This window comes from Pungitius pungitius, chromosome 17 (assembly GCF_949316345.1).
Source record: "Pungitius pungitius chromosome 17, fPunPun2.1, whole genome shotgun sequence".
Classification (NCBI taxonomy): domain Eukaryota; kingdom Metazoa; phylum Chordata; class Actinopteri; order Perciformes; family Gasterosteidae; genus Pungitius; species Pungitius pungitius.
Genome location: NC_084916.1, coordinates 2273941 through 2287828, shown reverse-complemented (window position 1 = coordinate 2287828; position 13888 = coordinate 2273941). Strand labels below are relative to the sequence as shown.

The 13888-nt window shown below is 45.5% G+C and overlaps 1 protein-coding gene across 3 annotated transcripts; it reads left to right on the top strand.

The window, feature by feature from the left end:
* The first annotated feature begins 5 nt into the window (after window positions 1-5).
* Window positions 6-8586, top strand: LOC119219231 (lamin-A-like). 3 transcript variants are annotated; one of them, XM_062558410.1, is made up of 13 exons: window positions 6-1168; window positions 1616-1967; window positions 3088-3244; window positions 3615-3740; window positions 3839-4009; window positions 4111-4236; window positions 4902-5122; window positions 5213-5489; window positions 5649-5756; window positions 5858-5977; window positions 6071-6127; window positions 6815-7012; window positions 7108-8585. In XM_062558410.1, the coding sequence occupies exons 2-13, from the start codon at window positions 1630-1632 to the stop codon at window positions 7141-7143; spliced, it is 1935 nt and encodes a 644-aa protein (XP_062414394.1). In that variant the 5' UTR covers window positions 6-1168; window positions 1616-1629; the 3' UTR covers window positions 7144-8585. The 3 variants fall into 3 exon arrangements, with proteins under 3 accessions (XP_062414394.1, XP_037330171.2, XP_037330170.2); XM_037474274.2 differs by having other exon boundaries at window positions 6812-7012; XM_037474273.2 differs by having other exon boundaries at window positions 4902-5489; window positions 7108-8586.
* Window positions 8587-13888: the final 5302 nt, after the last annotated feature.

Below are 13888 nucleotides of genomic sequence, written 5' to 3'. Positions count from 1 at the left end.
TTTTGTTTTTTTTCCTCCGGTTTTCCGCCCAGGTGACCGCGGAGATCCAATACGGGTTTTCCCTGAAACCACCTGACAGCTCGCGGCCCGCGGCGTCATGTCGCGCGGGGACAGTCTGTACCGGTTTATACTTTAACTTTGTAATACCCATTATAAACGTACATTTGTTTCCCCTTTAACATGAACTAATTAGTAGAAACATGTATCACACTTTTATTTCTGACCTGTTTGAAATGTTAAATACTTTCATCCCCCCCTGTTTTGAATAATCCTTCAAATGGAAGCATTTATCTACAGCAGTGAGGCCCGAACACACCTTTTCAATTGTGATTGTAAATAATTGAATAACTTCTGTGTAAATAAAAAAAGAAAACCACATTCTGCTGTGGATGTGTGCTGATTACAGTATAATCTTGAATTGATAATTACGCCCCTTCCAAGGTCTGAAAACAAATATCTCCATTCATAGTGTATTCAGTATCAGCTTGTTCCTCCCTCTTCATTGAAGCCGCAGTATGAAGTTTACGATAAAGAACATGCACAGGAGCTCATGAGCGGGTTATGGGTCAGAATTGAACACGCGCCACCTCAAAGGTCAGCCCAGGTGCACAAAGGTCAGCCCAGGTGCGCAAACACACAACCGATGATATGGAACCTCAGTGCCAGTTAGTTTGCTGTATGGGATATTTCTAACTTAAATAGGCCAGCTTGGGTCCTTTTGATGTTAAACCGTACCAAACTGACTCAGGCAGGGGTGAAAAACAAAATAAACACAGAAAGCGTTTCGTCCAACTTTTAGACGTTGGTACAGAGGCTTCAGGCTCCAGAACATTATGCAAATGCAGTCAATTAGAACTCAACCCATAAAGTGATCACATGGCGTTGTGCACTTTGAGGAACGGGTGACTCATTCATCCAGATTGCACACCCAGTACAGTGGAAGAGAGAGAGAGAGAGAGAGAGAGGGAGGAATAACCACCTACCAAGTGCCAAACTTGAGGCCAACCTTTCTCCTCCCATCTCATTCTTTCCTATACGGGCACCCGCAGATGGATTTGCAGACAGCTCAGTAAAAGACGAGTCCTAAGAGGAGGAACAAAAAGACCAAGACAGTCTACAAAAGTCCTCAGAGCAGAGAGTTGAACTTCTTCTGACCAGCACTAAAAAGGTAAACCTTTCCGTCATTATTAGTGCAGAATTTACTTTACTAATTTCAGGGTGGAGTGGACGACCCCTCCCATGTCTTTTGATCATTGTGCTCTGTCATCTCACTGCGCTCAAAAGAGGTTCTGGAAACACTGCAGCGCTCACAGAGAATTCTGTTTTCTTTTCCTAAACTTTCAGTCATGACTTGTTCAAACTCACAGAGCAGCACTTTGCCTTAGATGAAAAATTGTCCTTGAATGGACCCGGACTATGTTTCATTTATCCAAATTAAAAACAGTGGAAAATTTGTATAGAGAATTGCGAGCCCAACTTGCTCCATCCTCTTGATGGGCGCTGCATGTTAAACAGGCTGGATGCATTTGTACATCACAATAGATCAATCTTCTCTCTTTGTTGTCCATTTAAAAGAAGAACCTTTCATAACAAGCACGTTTTTCTCCCACGTCAGGAAAAAGAATCGCAATGGCGACTCCCAAAAACACTCCGCGAGGTGCCGGCACACCGCTGTCCCCCAACCGCATCACCCGGCTCCAGGAGAAGGACGACCTGTGCAACCTCAACGACCGCCTGGCCGTCTACATCGACAAGGTCCGCTCCCTGGAGAGCGAGAACGCCGGCCTGCGCCTGCGCATCACCGAGTCGGAGACCGAGGTCAGCCGCGAGCTGACGGGCCTGAAGGCCGCCTACGAGGCCGAGCTGGCCGACGCCCGCCAGACCCTGGACTCCGTGGCCAAGGAGCGAGCGCGTCTGCAGCTGGAGCTGGGCAAGACGCGGGAGGACTACAAGGAGCTGAAGGCGAGGTGGGTGGCGGCAGCAGCACATCGCTCCGGTCCACATCGGAGTGAGGGGAGGAATGTATTCGAGCTGTAAATGACATCAGGAGTCAGGAGGAGGGTGTTAGGAGTGTCTCAGCACCTTAGGTCTTCCCTTAGAAGTGCCCATATATGTCTGTGAGATGTACTTTCTTTACAATTAAAGAAACACTACAACCTTAAACTAACAGTTTTGCTGTTGTAGCAGCACGTGGTCACTAGAGCAGACAGGGCAAACATTGGGTAACATGCTTCACTTCACTGATTATCGGGTTTTTGGTCCAAAATCAAACGTCATCAGCGTGGCGTGCTCCAGAAATTGCATCGTCTCGAGTCTCCCAACTTTCAGTTCAAATCTTCCTCCATTTAAAGGCATCCGTTTTTCACTAAAGCACGAGACCCGTCAAAGCCCACAGCATCAGAACCCGGTGACTCATTAGCTCTGAGCGGCCGAAGCGGGCCACTCCCTGGCCTCAGCATACCCTCCTCCTCGCTCACTGCAGTTTGACGTGGGACCTCGTACTCGGCCTCCTTTCCATGCTGCCACATCCAGCCACCGATGACTAACTCTTTCCCCAGTTTCTCCTCCTCCTCCTCCTCCTCCTCCTCCTCCTCCTCCTCCGCCACAGTAATCACAATGCACACAATACGTGGCAGTGGTTACAGGGCTCCACTCTGGCCTCTATTATTTTTCCATAAATGTTGAGAGGACAGGCCAATGCGTGTTTGGCAAAGCCGAGCCGTTGCCATGGCAGCCTCTCGGCCAAACAGCAACGGCTGTGGTTTGTGGCTACCGCGTTCATGGGATAGGACCAGGATCATTGTGGCCTATGAGTCATATACACCAAGGTCTTTCCTGTTACTATCTGGGCTACATCCTATATTTAAAAATAGATATATATATATATATATATATATATATATATATATATATATATATATATATATATATATATATTTTTGGACTGCGTAAAGGAAACTGTAGTAATTCGACTCCACTTGGCCCTTAAGCTATGAAGCAAAATGGACGTCTGTTTGGTGGGATATCCTGTATCGACCATCAGGAACACATGTAGGAAGATGAAACTTAACACCTCAGTCTTTGCAGGAACACCAAAAAGGAGTCCGATTTGGCCGCAGCGTTGCAGAGGCTCAAAGACCTGGAGGCCCTGCTGAACTCCAAGGACGCGTCGCTGACCACGGCTCTGGGAGAGAAACGAAGCCTCGACGTGGAGAACAGGGAGCTGAAGGCGCAGGTCGCCAAGGTTTAGTCAAACCCAAGCTTAACTTAAGCTCAACTCATGGCCACACAGAGACACATCTGGGGTCAATCTTTCTCTAATGAGTCAGCCCACAAGCTCACCAGCTCTTTGTTTGTGCCTCTCGTTTTCCACTTTGTGGTCCTCAGCGTTAGCTTACCAGAGACACATTGAAAACTACTATCTTACTTCATTTGGGAGTTTAACTAATGTAGTTTTGAGAGCAAGACGAGGAAGTCAAATGAAAAGATAATATCCAGAATGTGTGCTATTGAAGGGTATCTTTGCCTTCGTGGCTGCCCGAGCTCAAATATTTTGATTGAAGAACAGTCTCTCAACTCCTGGAGAATATACTGATCCTGTTGTGTTGTCACAGCTGGATACCAGTTTGGCTGATGCCAAAAAGCAGCTGCAAGATGAGATGCTGAGGAGGGTGGACGCAGAGAATCGCATCCAGACCCTCAAGGAGGAGCTGGAGTTTTCGAGGAACCTCCACTCTGAGGTCAGACTCCAAGTATAAAGCAACTTCTTCTTCAACTTAAATTTGCATCACATAAGCATGGGGTGAAATGGTTTTTTTTTGTTGTGATTCTCCAACAGGAACTGCGGGAGACCAAGCGGCGTCATGAGTCCCGTGTGGTTGAGATGGACAACGGCCACCTGCAGGACTTTGAGAGTAAGCTGGCCGAGGCGCTGACGGACATGCGGAGCCAGCACGAGCTGCAGATCAAAATGTACAAAGATGAGATCGAGAAGACCTACAATGCAAAGGTAGACAATCGGTTGTAAAGCCAACGGGTCCAATGAAGCGGCGCTGGAGCCACACTGCAGCGTGGCTCAACAATTTGGTTTTGTCGTTTTCTTTGCGTCAGCTGGAAAATGCTCGTCAGTCCGCGGACAGAAGCAGCCACCTGGTCGGAGAAACCCACGAGGAGCTCCAGCAGACTCGGACCCGCCTGGAGTCCATGTCCAGTCAGCTCAGCCAGCTACAGAAACAGGTGACCTGAAACAAACAGCCCACGCGGATCACATTCAGAGTTCTTATCGTGACTTGGGCGAGACGCTTGTATGCCCAGAGCATCGCGTCATGATGACCATGTGTGGATTTATCACAGCTATTAGAAGTTTGTTGACTTGTTGAAACCTTGAGTGTCTTTTTGCGAGCGCCATCTTGGTTTTTAAGCCGAAAAATACATTTTAAGATGTCCAAAATGTTTCAATTTACTTTTATCAACTCCGAACACATTGTGAAAGGCTTAAAATTGTAAGTCCAAAAAAACACATACAACTCCTCCAGCACCAAGGCAGCGAGCTGTCATCCACACGTTAGCCCCACCTTAAAACATTGCCTGCTTCATGGTCTACTTGACTCTAAACAGACCATAATTTACAAAAATACGATTTTCTTGAAGACTTGAAGCTAATGATTGAGACCTTACACTTGTTTACAATGCTGAGAGAATAAATCAAGTGAGATCACTTGATCAGACTTTACTGTTATTCATTTTATCTATTCTTTCCAATTTAGGTTACGCTCAAAGAAACTGTCATGGGGTAAAGTTCATTATGTTGCCAAATTGTGGTTCAGCCCTCGCCCTAACCCAAAACCTGTTCATTCAGATTTAGATCCGTCGATAACTGTTATTCCTTCTGTCCGATCCAGCTGGCGGCCCGCGAGGCCAAGCTCCGGGACCTGGAGGACGCCCTGTCTCGGGAGCGGGACACCACGCGCCACCTGCTCGGGGAGAAAGACCGCGAGATGGCCGAGATGAGGCAGCGAATGCAACAGCAGCTGGATGAGTACCAGGAGCTCCTGGACGTCAAGCTGGCTCTGGATATGGAGATATGTGCGTACAGGAAGCTGCTGGAGGGAGAGGAGCAGAGGTACGGCTCGCCGTTCGTCGGCGCCGCAGCGTTGTCCGACATCTCCTCCTCCTCCTCCTCCTCTCACACCTGCCGGGTTTGTCCTTCTAGGCTGCGTCTCTCCCCCAGCCCTCCGCCCGCCAAAATGGCGGGGAGTCGCTCGTCCGCCTCGGGAGTTCAGTCCCGCTCGGCCCACTACGGCGCTCAGGCCACTGCCGCAAAGAGGCGCCGCCCCAACGACACCGACAGCGAGGCGTCGAGCGTCGCGGGGGGCGGAGCCATCGCCCGCACTCGCATCGCCCAGCAGGCCTCAGCCAGCGGCCGGGTCACTGTGGACGAGGTGGACCTGGACGGCAAATACGTCAAACTCGGCAACAAATCGGATGAGGTGAGTTGCTGGGATGAATCAATTTGATTATGGTTTTTTTTTTTTCAGTCACAATGGCACACTGACTTTTCAAAATACGAGTAGTTTCCCCACGTTGTCATTGGAGGCCGAATCAGACTCGGAGGATTTGACGCGCTGACTTTTCATGCAACCCACCAGGATCAGAATATGGGGAATTGGCAAGTGAAGCGGCAGGTGGGGTCCGGTGCTCCGATCGTCTTCAAGTTCCCGGTCAAATTCACCCTGAAAGCCGGCCAGAGGGTCACGGTGAGCGGCACCTTTCCTCGGCACCATCTCGCGTCGAGAACAGCGACAAAGACGGCGACAGGTTACTCAGCCTCTCTTGTGCCTTTTGACCCGGCTGACAGATCTGGGCTTCTGGTGCTGGTGGAACCCACAGCCCCCCCTCTGACCTGGTGTGGAAGACTCAGCCCTCCTGGGGCACCGGAGACCAGTTCCAGACCACGCTGATCAGCGCCAACGGAGAGGTGGGTGGAATTCCACATCGATCTCGTGGTGCTTTTTGTACCTCAGGTTCTCTTCATTTGTTGTATCATACACTGAGCTTTTTTTTCCTCCAGGAAATGGCAATGAGGAAGGTCACTCGCACACAGTTTGAAGAAGAGGACGATGACATGGTGAGATTGACGACATATTGATCGCATTCTACGCATTTCACAGAAATATGCAAGACCAAATGGCAGGGAGCACTGTTCACCAGATGCTTTATGATAGATGGAGCTGGTGCACTTTACAAATTAGACCAACAAAACCTTGTGAACACTAAACTGATGTCTTCAGGATTCCAGGAATATTAAATTAGCTATTTTGACATTTTTCAAAAAAACAAAGATTGATGCAGATAAATATAAACAGCCTAATAAAATCCGATTCAGGGATTCAGGGTATATTATTAGGTAAATTCAAGTATATACATCAGGTAATTTGGGACAGCATGAGGGAAAAAAGCATTTTACCTCTCGTGTGTGATGTCACCTACGTTATCTCATGTGACTTTAGTCCTAAGAAATGTATTAGCACTCCTAACTTTACATAGCCTTTTCAAGGCTAAATGCATTTCCTTATGCTGTTCCAAATGACCTGATGTCTCAATATACCCGAATTCTCCCTATCCCCTATTATCAAAGTAGTTGCTGATGTAATTTTCTGTAAATCCAGTCATCGACGAATTCTGCATCCTCTGAATATATCCTTTAAAAATAAAACAATCCCATCTTAGCGTCTTGGGGCATTTTTTCCATCAAACACGCCCTCAGAAGGTGTTCTCCTGAAGCGCTCCGATACTAACGCCTGAACCTCAGCAGGTGGCCCACAGCACCTGTGGAGACGGGGAGTACAACCTGCGGAGCCGCACCGTGGTCTGCGGCTCCTGCGGACTCCTTTCCGATAAACCTGGGGCCAACTGCTCCGTGAGCTCGGCCTCCCGCTCCTTCCGCAGCGGAGGGATCTCCGAGGGCCTACTGCCTCACTCCTACGTGTTCAGCTCCAGCACCCCTCGCAAGGTGGCCACCGCAACACATGTGCCAACACGAGGCTTTCATTGGTTCGTTTCAAATTGATTCAGATGACTGTTAACTGTGTCGATCTTTCCTCTCAGACGGGAGCCAGAATGGAGAAGTGTCCAATTATGTGAGCCACCATGGATCCATGCTGAAACAACTCCTTTAGTGTTTAGTTGTTACACGTATTTAGTAACTAGTTCAAGTTATTAAGTTCAGTTAACTTCTTTTGGAATCATTTACAATTACTGTATGACAACTTTACTGAAGACAACTTTATACGGCTTTTTTTCTAATGTAAATATGCATGCTTTTGAAATATTTTCTTGAATATGTAAGGTGATTAAAAAAGTAAGCGTGACAGATAAAATCCTACTTTCTTATGGCCATATCCCAGTTAGATCTGATTTACACTTTGTGAACATAGAGATGCAGCCGGCTGGCAGTAAATTCATGTAACATTTAAAACATCAACACAAGGAAAACATTTAGCTCAGAATAGAGGTCTCACACACAGAATCGTTGGTATTGATTAAACGGAAAGTTAATAGTGTGCAAATAAACCAGCATTTCTTAAAACATTTAATACATAGTCATAGATTGCCTCTTTCTTCTTATCCCTACACTCATAAGACACTTTGAGGCAGCTTTGTCCTGTTACTGTATACAACTGCCATGCCTCTTTTGTACGGTGTACCTTTAAATGTGACAGAGGGTGTTTCAACAGTGTCTTCTGGAGGAAGGCCTTCTAGCCTGACAGCCCTCTGAATGCCATTCTGCTATAGTTGGTCATCAAACTTTGTTGCTTGCCCTATTTGAAGAATTGGAGGAAACAAGCTGCCGGAGTGTAGATATGCTTGTAGCAACTGGTGTCTTTCAGTTAAAGTACTGCAGAGCACATGGTAGTGGTGTTTGGCTTTTAGTGACTTCCGTGGAAACAAAGTGCTTCCTTAATGGAGGTATTGAATAAGAATCTTGAGATATGCCACTTGGTTGGTTTGGATCTTGGGTGAACTTTTTCTCTACTGTTTCCAAGTGCTTATTGTACAGAGCAAGATCAACAGAAACAATTCCTTCCGATACAGTCTGTTAATGTACAAATGTCAGCTGTCTATTACTGAATCTTACAGACACAAACCACACTGATGGCATAAAGAAGAGTTAAAAGCCCCGTTATTATTGGACATGGCTACAATCCGGTCACCAAGCGGCTGACAAGCAGAGGTTGTGTTGGGTGCTCGCTCCTTTTGCTTGACGCACGCTCCTGATCTTGAATCTAGAATCGATTGTTCTTCCTTGAGGTCCCGGATGTTGTTTTAACGTTGAATTATTTGCGGTATTTTAACGTTGAATGAAAAACATTCAGATACATAATTTCAATGCATAAAGATTCAGTGTTATAAATTCAATCACCTTTTTCTTTCAAAACCCGATGACACAGATTTACTTCCTTATGGTTGCAGTTAAGAGCTTTACCGCCTAAACTACCCTACTTGCATAATGTTGTGTGTATTGTGAAATTTGTGAAATACAATCTAAATAAATAGATACACACTACACTACTTGTTGTTCTGACTTTCTACAGTAACTTTTGGTAACTGTTTCTCACATGTTATATTACTGTGACTTTTTGGTTACTGGGTTTTTCTACAAATTGTTAATGTGATTATATACAGTAAATTAAAGGCTTTGAATGAATACACAATAAATTACTGTTTTACAGTAGTTTACTGCTCACAAGCACGGTAAATAACTAATTATTAAGTATTTCTTTACTGTATGGAATAATTTTAGGTTACTGCGATTTTCTACAGTACCTTTTATGCTACTGTGATGTTCTATAGTACTTTTTATATTTACTGTTTATACAGTACACAACTTGTTACTGTGATTTTCACACTACTTTATTGACTACTAGAATGTTTGACTGAATACACAGTAAATTACTGTGAAATTGTTTTACAGTTCACAGTCATTTTCATTCATTTTACCTATAAAAATTGCCTCCCAAGGTAGTATAAGACTACACGGGCCAAAGCAAAATCACCAAATAACCAAAAACACGACCCAGCAGCTAGTTGTGTTTACAGAATTTTGGCACAATTGAGTAATTGTTCAGATATTTCTGTTTTCTGTTCAGCCAGAGACCACTATTGTGATACCTAAAATAATTTATTTTTAAATAAATATATGGGAGTGCAAAATAAAAGAAGTGGCTAAACCATTTCATGGAATCATTGGCTTAATGATTTAATAACATTTTTATACAAAACATCTGAAATTGCCCATTTCTTAAGGATAAAAGGAACGTTCTGATGGCAGAAATTACTTTATAATTGTTCTCAGGCTTCAGTAATTGTATGGCGAGGTCTAACAATATGCATGTACCCTCCATTCCACCAAGACTTGGCCAAGAAACGACAGACGGAAATAAAGAGAGAAAACCAAGACTTGTGTAAGCACGACATCTGCTGTTCAGCTCAGGTTATAACAGCCTATGGACAAAACATTTTATTTGGGTTTAAAAGCCTCAGAAGCAGCAGTGATGATATTAACTCAAGCATAGATCGTGTTATTGTAAAATAAAATTGTACGGTAGGCTCCTTGTGTAAAATGTAGTGCTGTCAGTTAAACGCCTTATGTTAATGCAAACCCATTTTAACGACGTCAATTTTTTTATCGCGAGATTAACATTTTCTTAAATAATGAATGGGGGGTGGATGACTGTCAACAGGCTTGTCTGTTTGAGTGGCTGTCTGAAAGCAAAGAAGAAGTAGGCTTACCTTTTATTTGTAACCTAACTGGTTCATTGTTTCTGAAACAGGAGGCCTGGCTGCTTTGTTCACAATTTTTATAAAAAATAAATTTCATTCATTTTATTATTAATTTTATTTTGTACCGCCCTAATTGGAAATGTTGTTATTCAGTAAAATAATACATATGTATGAAACAAGTCAATCCACTTTTTTTAAGAGCATTAAAATAAAATTAAAAAATGGAAAAAAATGTTTAATGCACCCACAACAACTACTAGAATTGAGTTTGTACATTTATGTGTGACATCACATCCTGTGACATCACATTCTGACGCCCCAGTCTGTGACGTGTTGTTCTAACATTCTGGTTGCCTAGATACCATGTGTGACATCACATCCTGTGACATCACATTCTGACGCCCCAGTCTGTGATGTGTTGTTCTAACATTCTAGTTGCCTGGATACCATGTGTGACATCACAATCTGAACTTCAAAGCGAATGATGTCATTAGAATTAGAATTTAGAGTCACTTCAGATCGGACACTGATCAAGGACACATCTCATCAGAACTGAGGGACATATAATCTTCAAAAGGTAACAAGAACATCTTTATTTGACCAGTTTAGAATTCTTTTTGAAGAATTTGGACGTCCAACAACAAGTTGAGCAGACAACTGATTTGAAAAAACAAATGGAAGTCAAAGTGTTCAGTTGGGAGGTTGAAAAGGCAGAAATGCTGGAGGCTTTAAAGGCAGAAAGACGCCTTCGGAGAGAGATTCTTGCTGAAAAGAAGGCCCTTGAGAAGCAGATCGCACCGGCGGTCAGCTCACTAAGTCCACCTGGAAACCAGCGCCACCTACCCCAACCAGTGCCAGACCATCCAAGTACCGGCACAGAACATCAGGACCTGTCAAAAACCATTGTGGACGTCCAACAGCAAGTTGAACTGGCTCCCGAAAACAGTGACTTGATGAAGCAAATGGCAATCAAGGAGCGCGGTTGGGAGGTTGAAAAAGCCAAAATAATGAAGGCTTTACATGCAGAAAGAGGCGTGAAGAGACAGATACTCGCAGAAAAGATGGCCCTTCAGAAGCAGCTCGCACCGGCGGGCAGCTTACCGAGTCAATCTGGAAACCAGGCCCGCCTACCCCAACCAGTGCCAGACCATCAAAGTCCCTGCACAGACCATCAGGACCTGTCAAAAACCATTGTGGACGTCCAACAGCAAGTTGAACCGGCACCCGAAAACAGTGACTTGATGAAGCAAATGGCAATCAAGGAGCGCGGTTGGGAGGTTGAAAAAGCCAAAATAATGAAGGCTTTACATGCAGAAAGAGGCGTGAAGAGACAGATACTCGCAGAAAAGATGGCCCTTGAGAAGCAGCTCGCACCGGCGGTCAGCTTACCGAGTCAATCTGGAAACCAGGCCCGCCTACCCCAATCAGTGCCAGACCATCAAAGTCCCTGCACAGGCCATCAGGACCAGTCAAAAACCATTGTGGACATCCAACAGCAAGTTGAACTGGCACCCGAAAACAGTGACTTGATGAAGCAAATGGCAATCAAGGAGCGCGGTTGGGAGGTTGAAAAAGCCAAAATAATGAAGGCTTTACATGCAGAAAGAGGCGTGAAGAGACAGATACTCGCGGAAAAGATGGCCCTTCAGAAGCAGCTCGCACCGGCGGTCAGCTTACCGAGTCAATCTGGAAACCAGGCCCGCCTACCCCAACCAGTGCCAGACCATCAAAGTCCTTGCACAGACCATCAGGACCTGTCAAAAGCCATGTCGGACATCCAACAGCAAGTCAACAAGCTCTACTTGGAAAATGCTGTCTTGAAGGAGAAAATGGTCACCAAGGAGGTCAGTTGGGAGCACGAAAAGGCGGAAATAATGAAGGCTCTAGAGTCAGAGATGTCAGTTAGAAAACAGGCGGAGGCTGACAAGAAAGTCATTGAAAAGGTGAATTTAGAGTGGGAAAAACGATGGTTTGCAAGGGAGGAGGAGTATTCTGCACGGCTCAAAACTCTGCAGGACGACTTTGACAGAAAGAATAGCCAGATCATCATGGAAAAGGACAATCTGATCACTAACACAACCAGTGAAAAGAGAGCTCTTGAAAAACTGAACTTGAGTGAAGCCAAGCTGAAACATCAAGAAAGCAAAATGATCCTGATGGAGGCAGAGTGGAAAATCAACCTCACGGCTCTGGAAAATAAAATGAGAGATGAGTTTGCAGAAAAGGAGGCCAGGATACTTGACTTTCAGAGACTTAGAACAGAGGCCTGGGAGAAGGAAACTACTGACATCAAATTTGCCTTGGAGATGAAAGAGAAAGAAATCGCAATCATCCACAGCGAGGCAGAGCGTAAAATGAAATGTGCGACTCCGGATCAACACCACCACTCATTCCTTGCTCTACATGAGGGCCACTTCCAGAGAGAGCGGGAGAGTGAAACACTCAATGGAGAGATGAACGAGGAGTTGCTCCTCAAAGTGAACCGATTGGAGGAAAACATCAGGCTCCTGACCCAAGAGAAAAATGACCTCCGGATATGGAACCTCCGCCTTGAGGAACTCGCCCATAAAACAGACAAGGAAAGGGTGCAGATGAAAAAGGAGGAGAAGAAGTTGGCGAAGGAGAAAGAAATGATACTGAAGAAGCAAATGAAGGAATCGGCCAAGATAGAAAAGGAACTGCTGAAGAAGCAGAAGAAAGAGAGGGAAGAAGATGAGAAAAGACAAAAGGAGGCACTGAAGAAACAAAAGAAAGGAAAATAGGCTTTCATCGAGCGGTTTTGTCCGGTAGTCCGGTTTACCCAAACGCAAGTTTAAAAAAAAAGGTGTAACAACCAACACCTTAACATACAGGGTTTTGTCCGGTAGTCCGGTTTTCCCAAACGCAAGTTTTAAAAAAAAGGTGTAACAACCAACACCTTAACATACAGGGTTTTGTCCGGTAGTCCGGTTTTCCCAAACACAAGTTTAAAAAAAAGGTGAACAACCAACACCTTAACATACAGGGTTTTGTCCGGTAGTCCGGTTTTCCCAAACACAAGTTTAAAAAACAGGTGAACAACCAACGCCTTAACATACAGGGTTTTGTCCGGTAGTCCGGTTTTCCCAAACACAAGTTTAAAAAACAGGTGAACAACCAACGCCTTAACATACAGGGTTTTGTCCGGTAGTCCGGTTTTCCCAAACACAAGTTTAAAAAACAGGTGAACAACCAACGCCTACACAATAACACACAGGGTTTTCCCAAACGCAAGTTCAAAAAAAAAGTGCACACCCAGCACTTCACCACTTCACTAAACCAACTCCCTTGGCTCCGTCATTCGCTCGCATGGTTCTTCCTATCACAGCTATGCCGACGACACCCAACTAATTCTCTCCTTCCCCGACTCGGACACTCAGGTGGCGGCACGGATCTCTGCCTGTCTGACTGACATCTCCCACTGGATGTCCGCTCATCACCCGAAGATCAACCCCGACAAGACCAAACTACTTTTCGTCCCTGACTGCCAACATCGCAGCGACAACACGATCCTGTAGATACACGCTCTACAACATCAGGAGAATACGACCCCTTCTCACTCAGAAGGCGGCACAGGTGCTGATTCAGGCTCTTGTCATCTCCCGCCTGGACTACTGTAACTCTCTCTCTGCTGATTCTCCTGATGTTGTAGAGCGTGTATCTACAAGATCGTGTTGTCGCTGCGATGTTGGCAGTCAGGGAGAGTTGGGAGTCAAGTGTCACGCTGAGGTTCCTGGCACTCTGAGTGGCCGTCAACACGGAGTCGCCGAAGTTAACGGTCAGGTCCTGGGTGGGCGAGGTTTTTCGAGGGAAGAAAAGTAGTTCGGTCTTGTCAGGGTTGATCTTCAGGTGATGAGCGGACATCCACTGGGAGATGTCAGTCAGACATGCAGAGATCCGTGCCGCCACCTGAGTGTCCGAGTCGGGGAAGGAGAGAAACCACTGAGACCACTGCAGCTCATCCAGAATGCAGCAGCTCGACTGGTCTTCAACCTTCCAAAATACTCCCACACCACACCACTTCTCCGTTCTCTTCATTGGTTACCAGTGGCTGCCCACATCCAGTTCAAAACATTGGTACTGACGT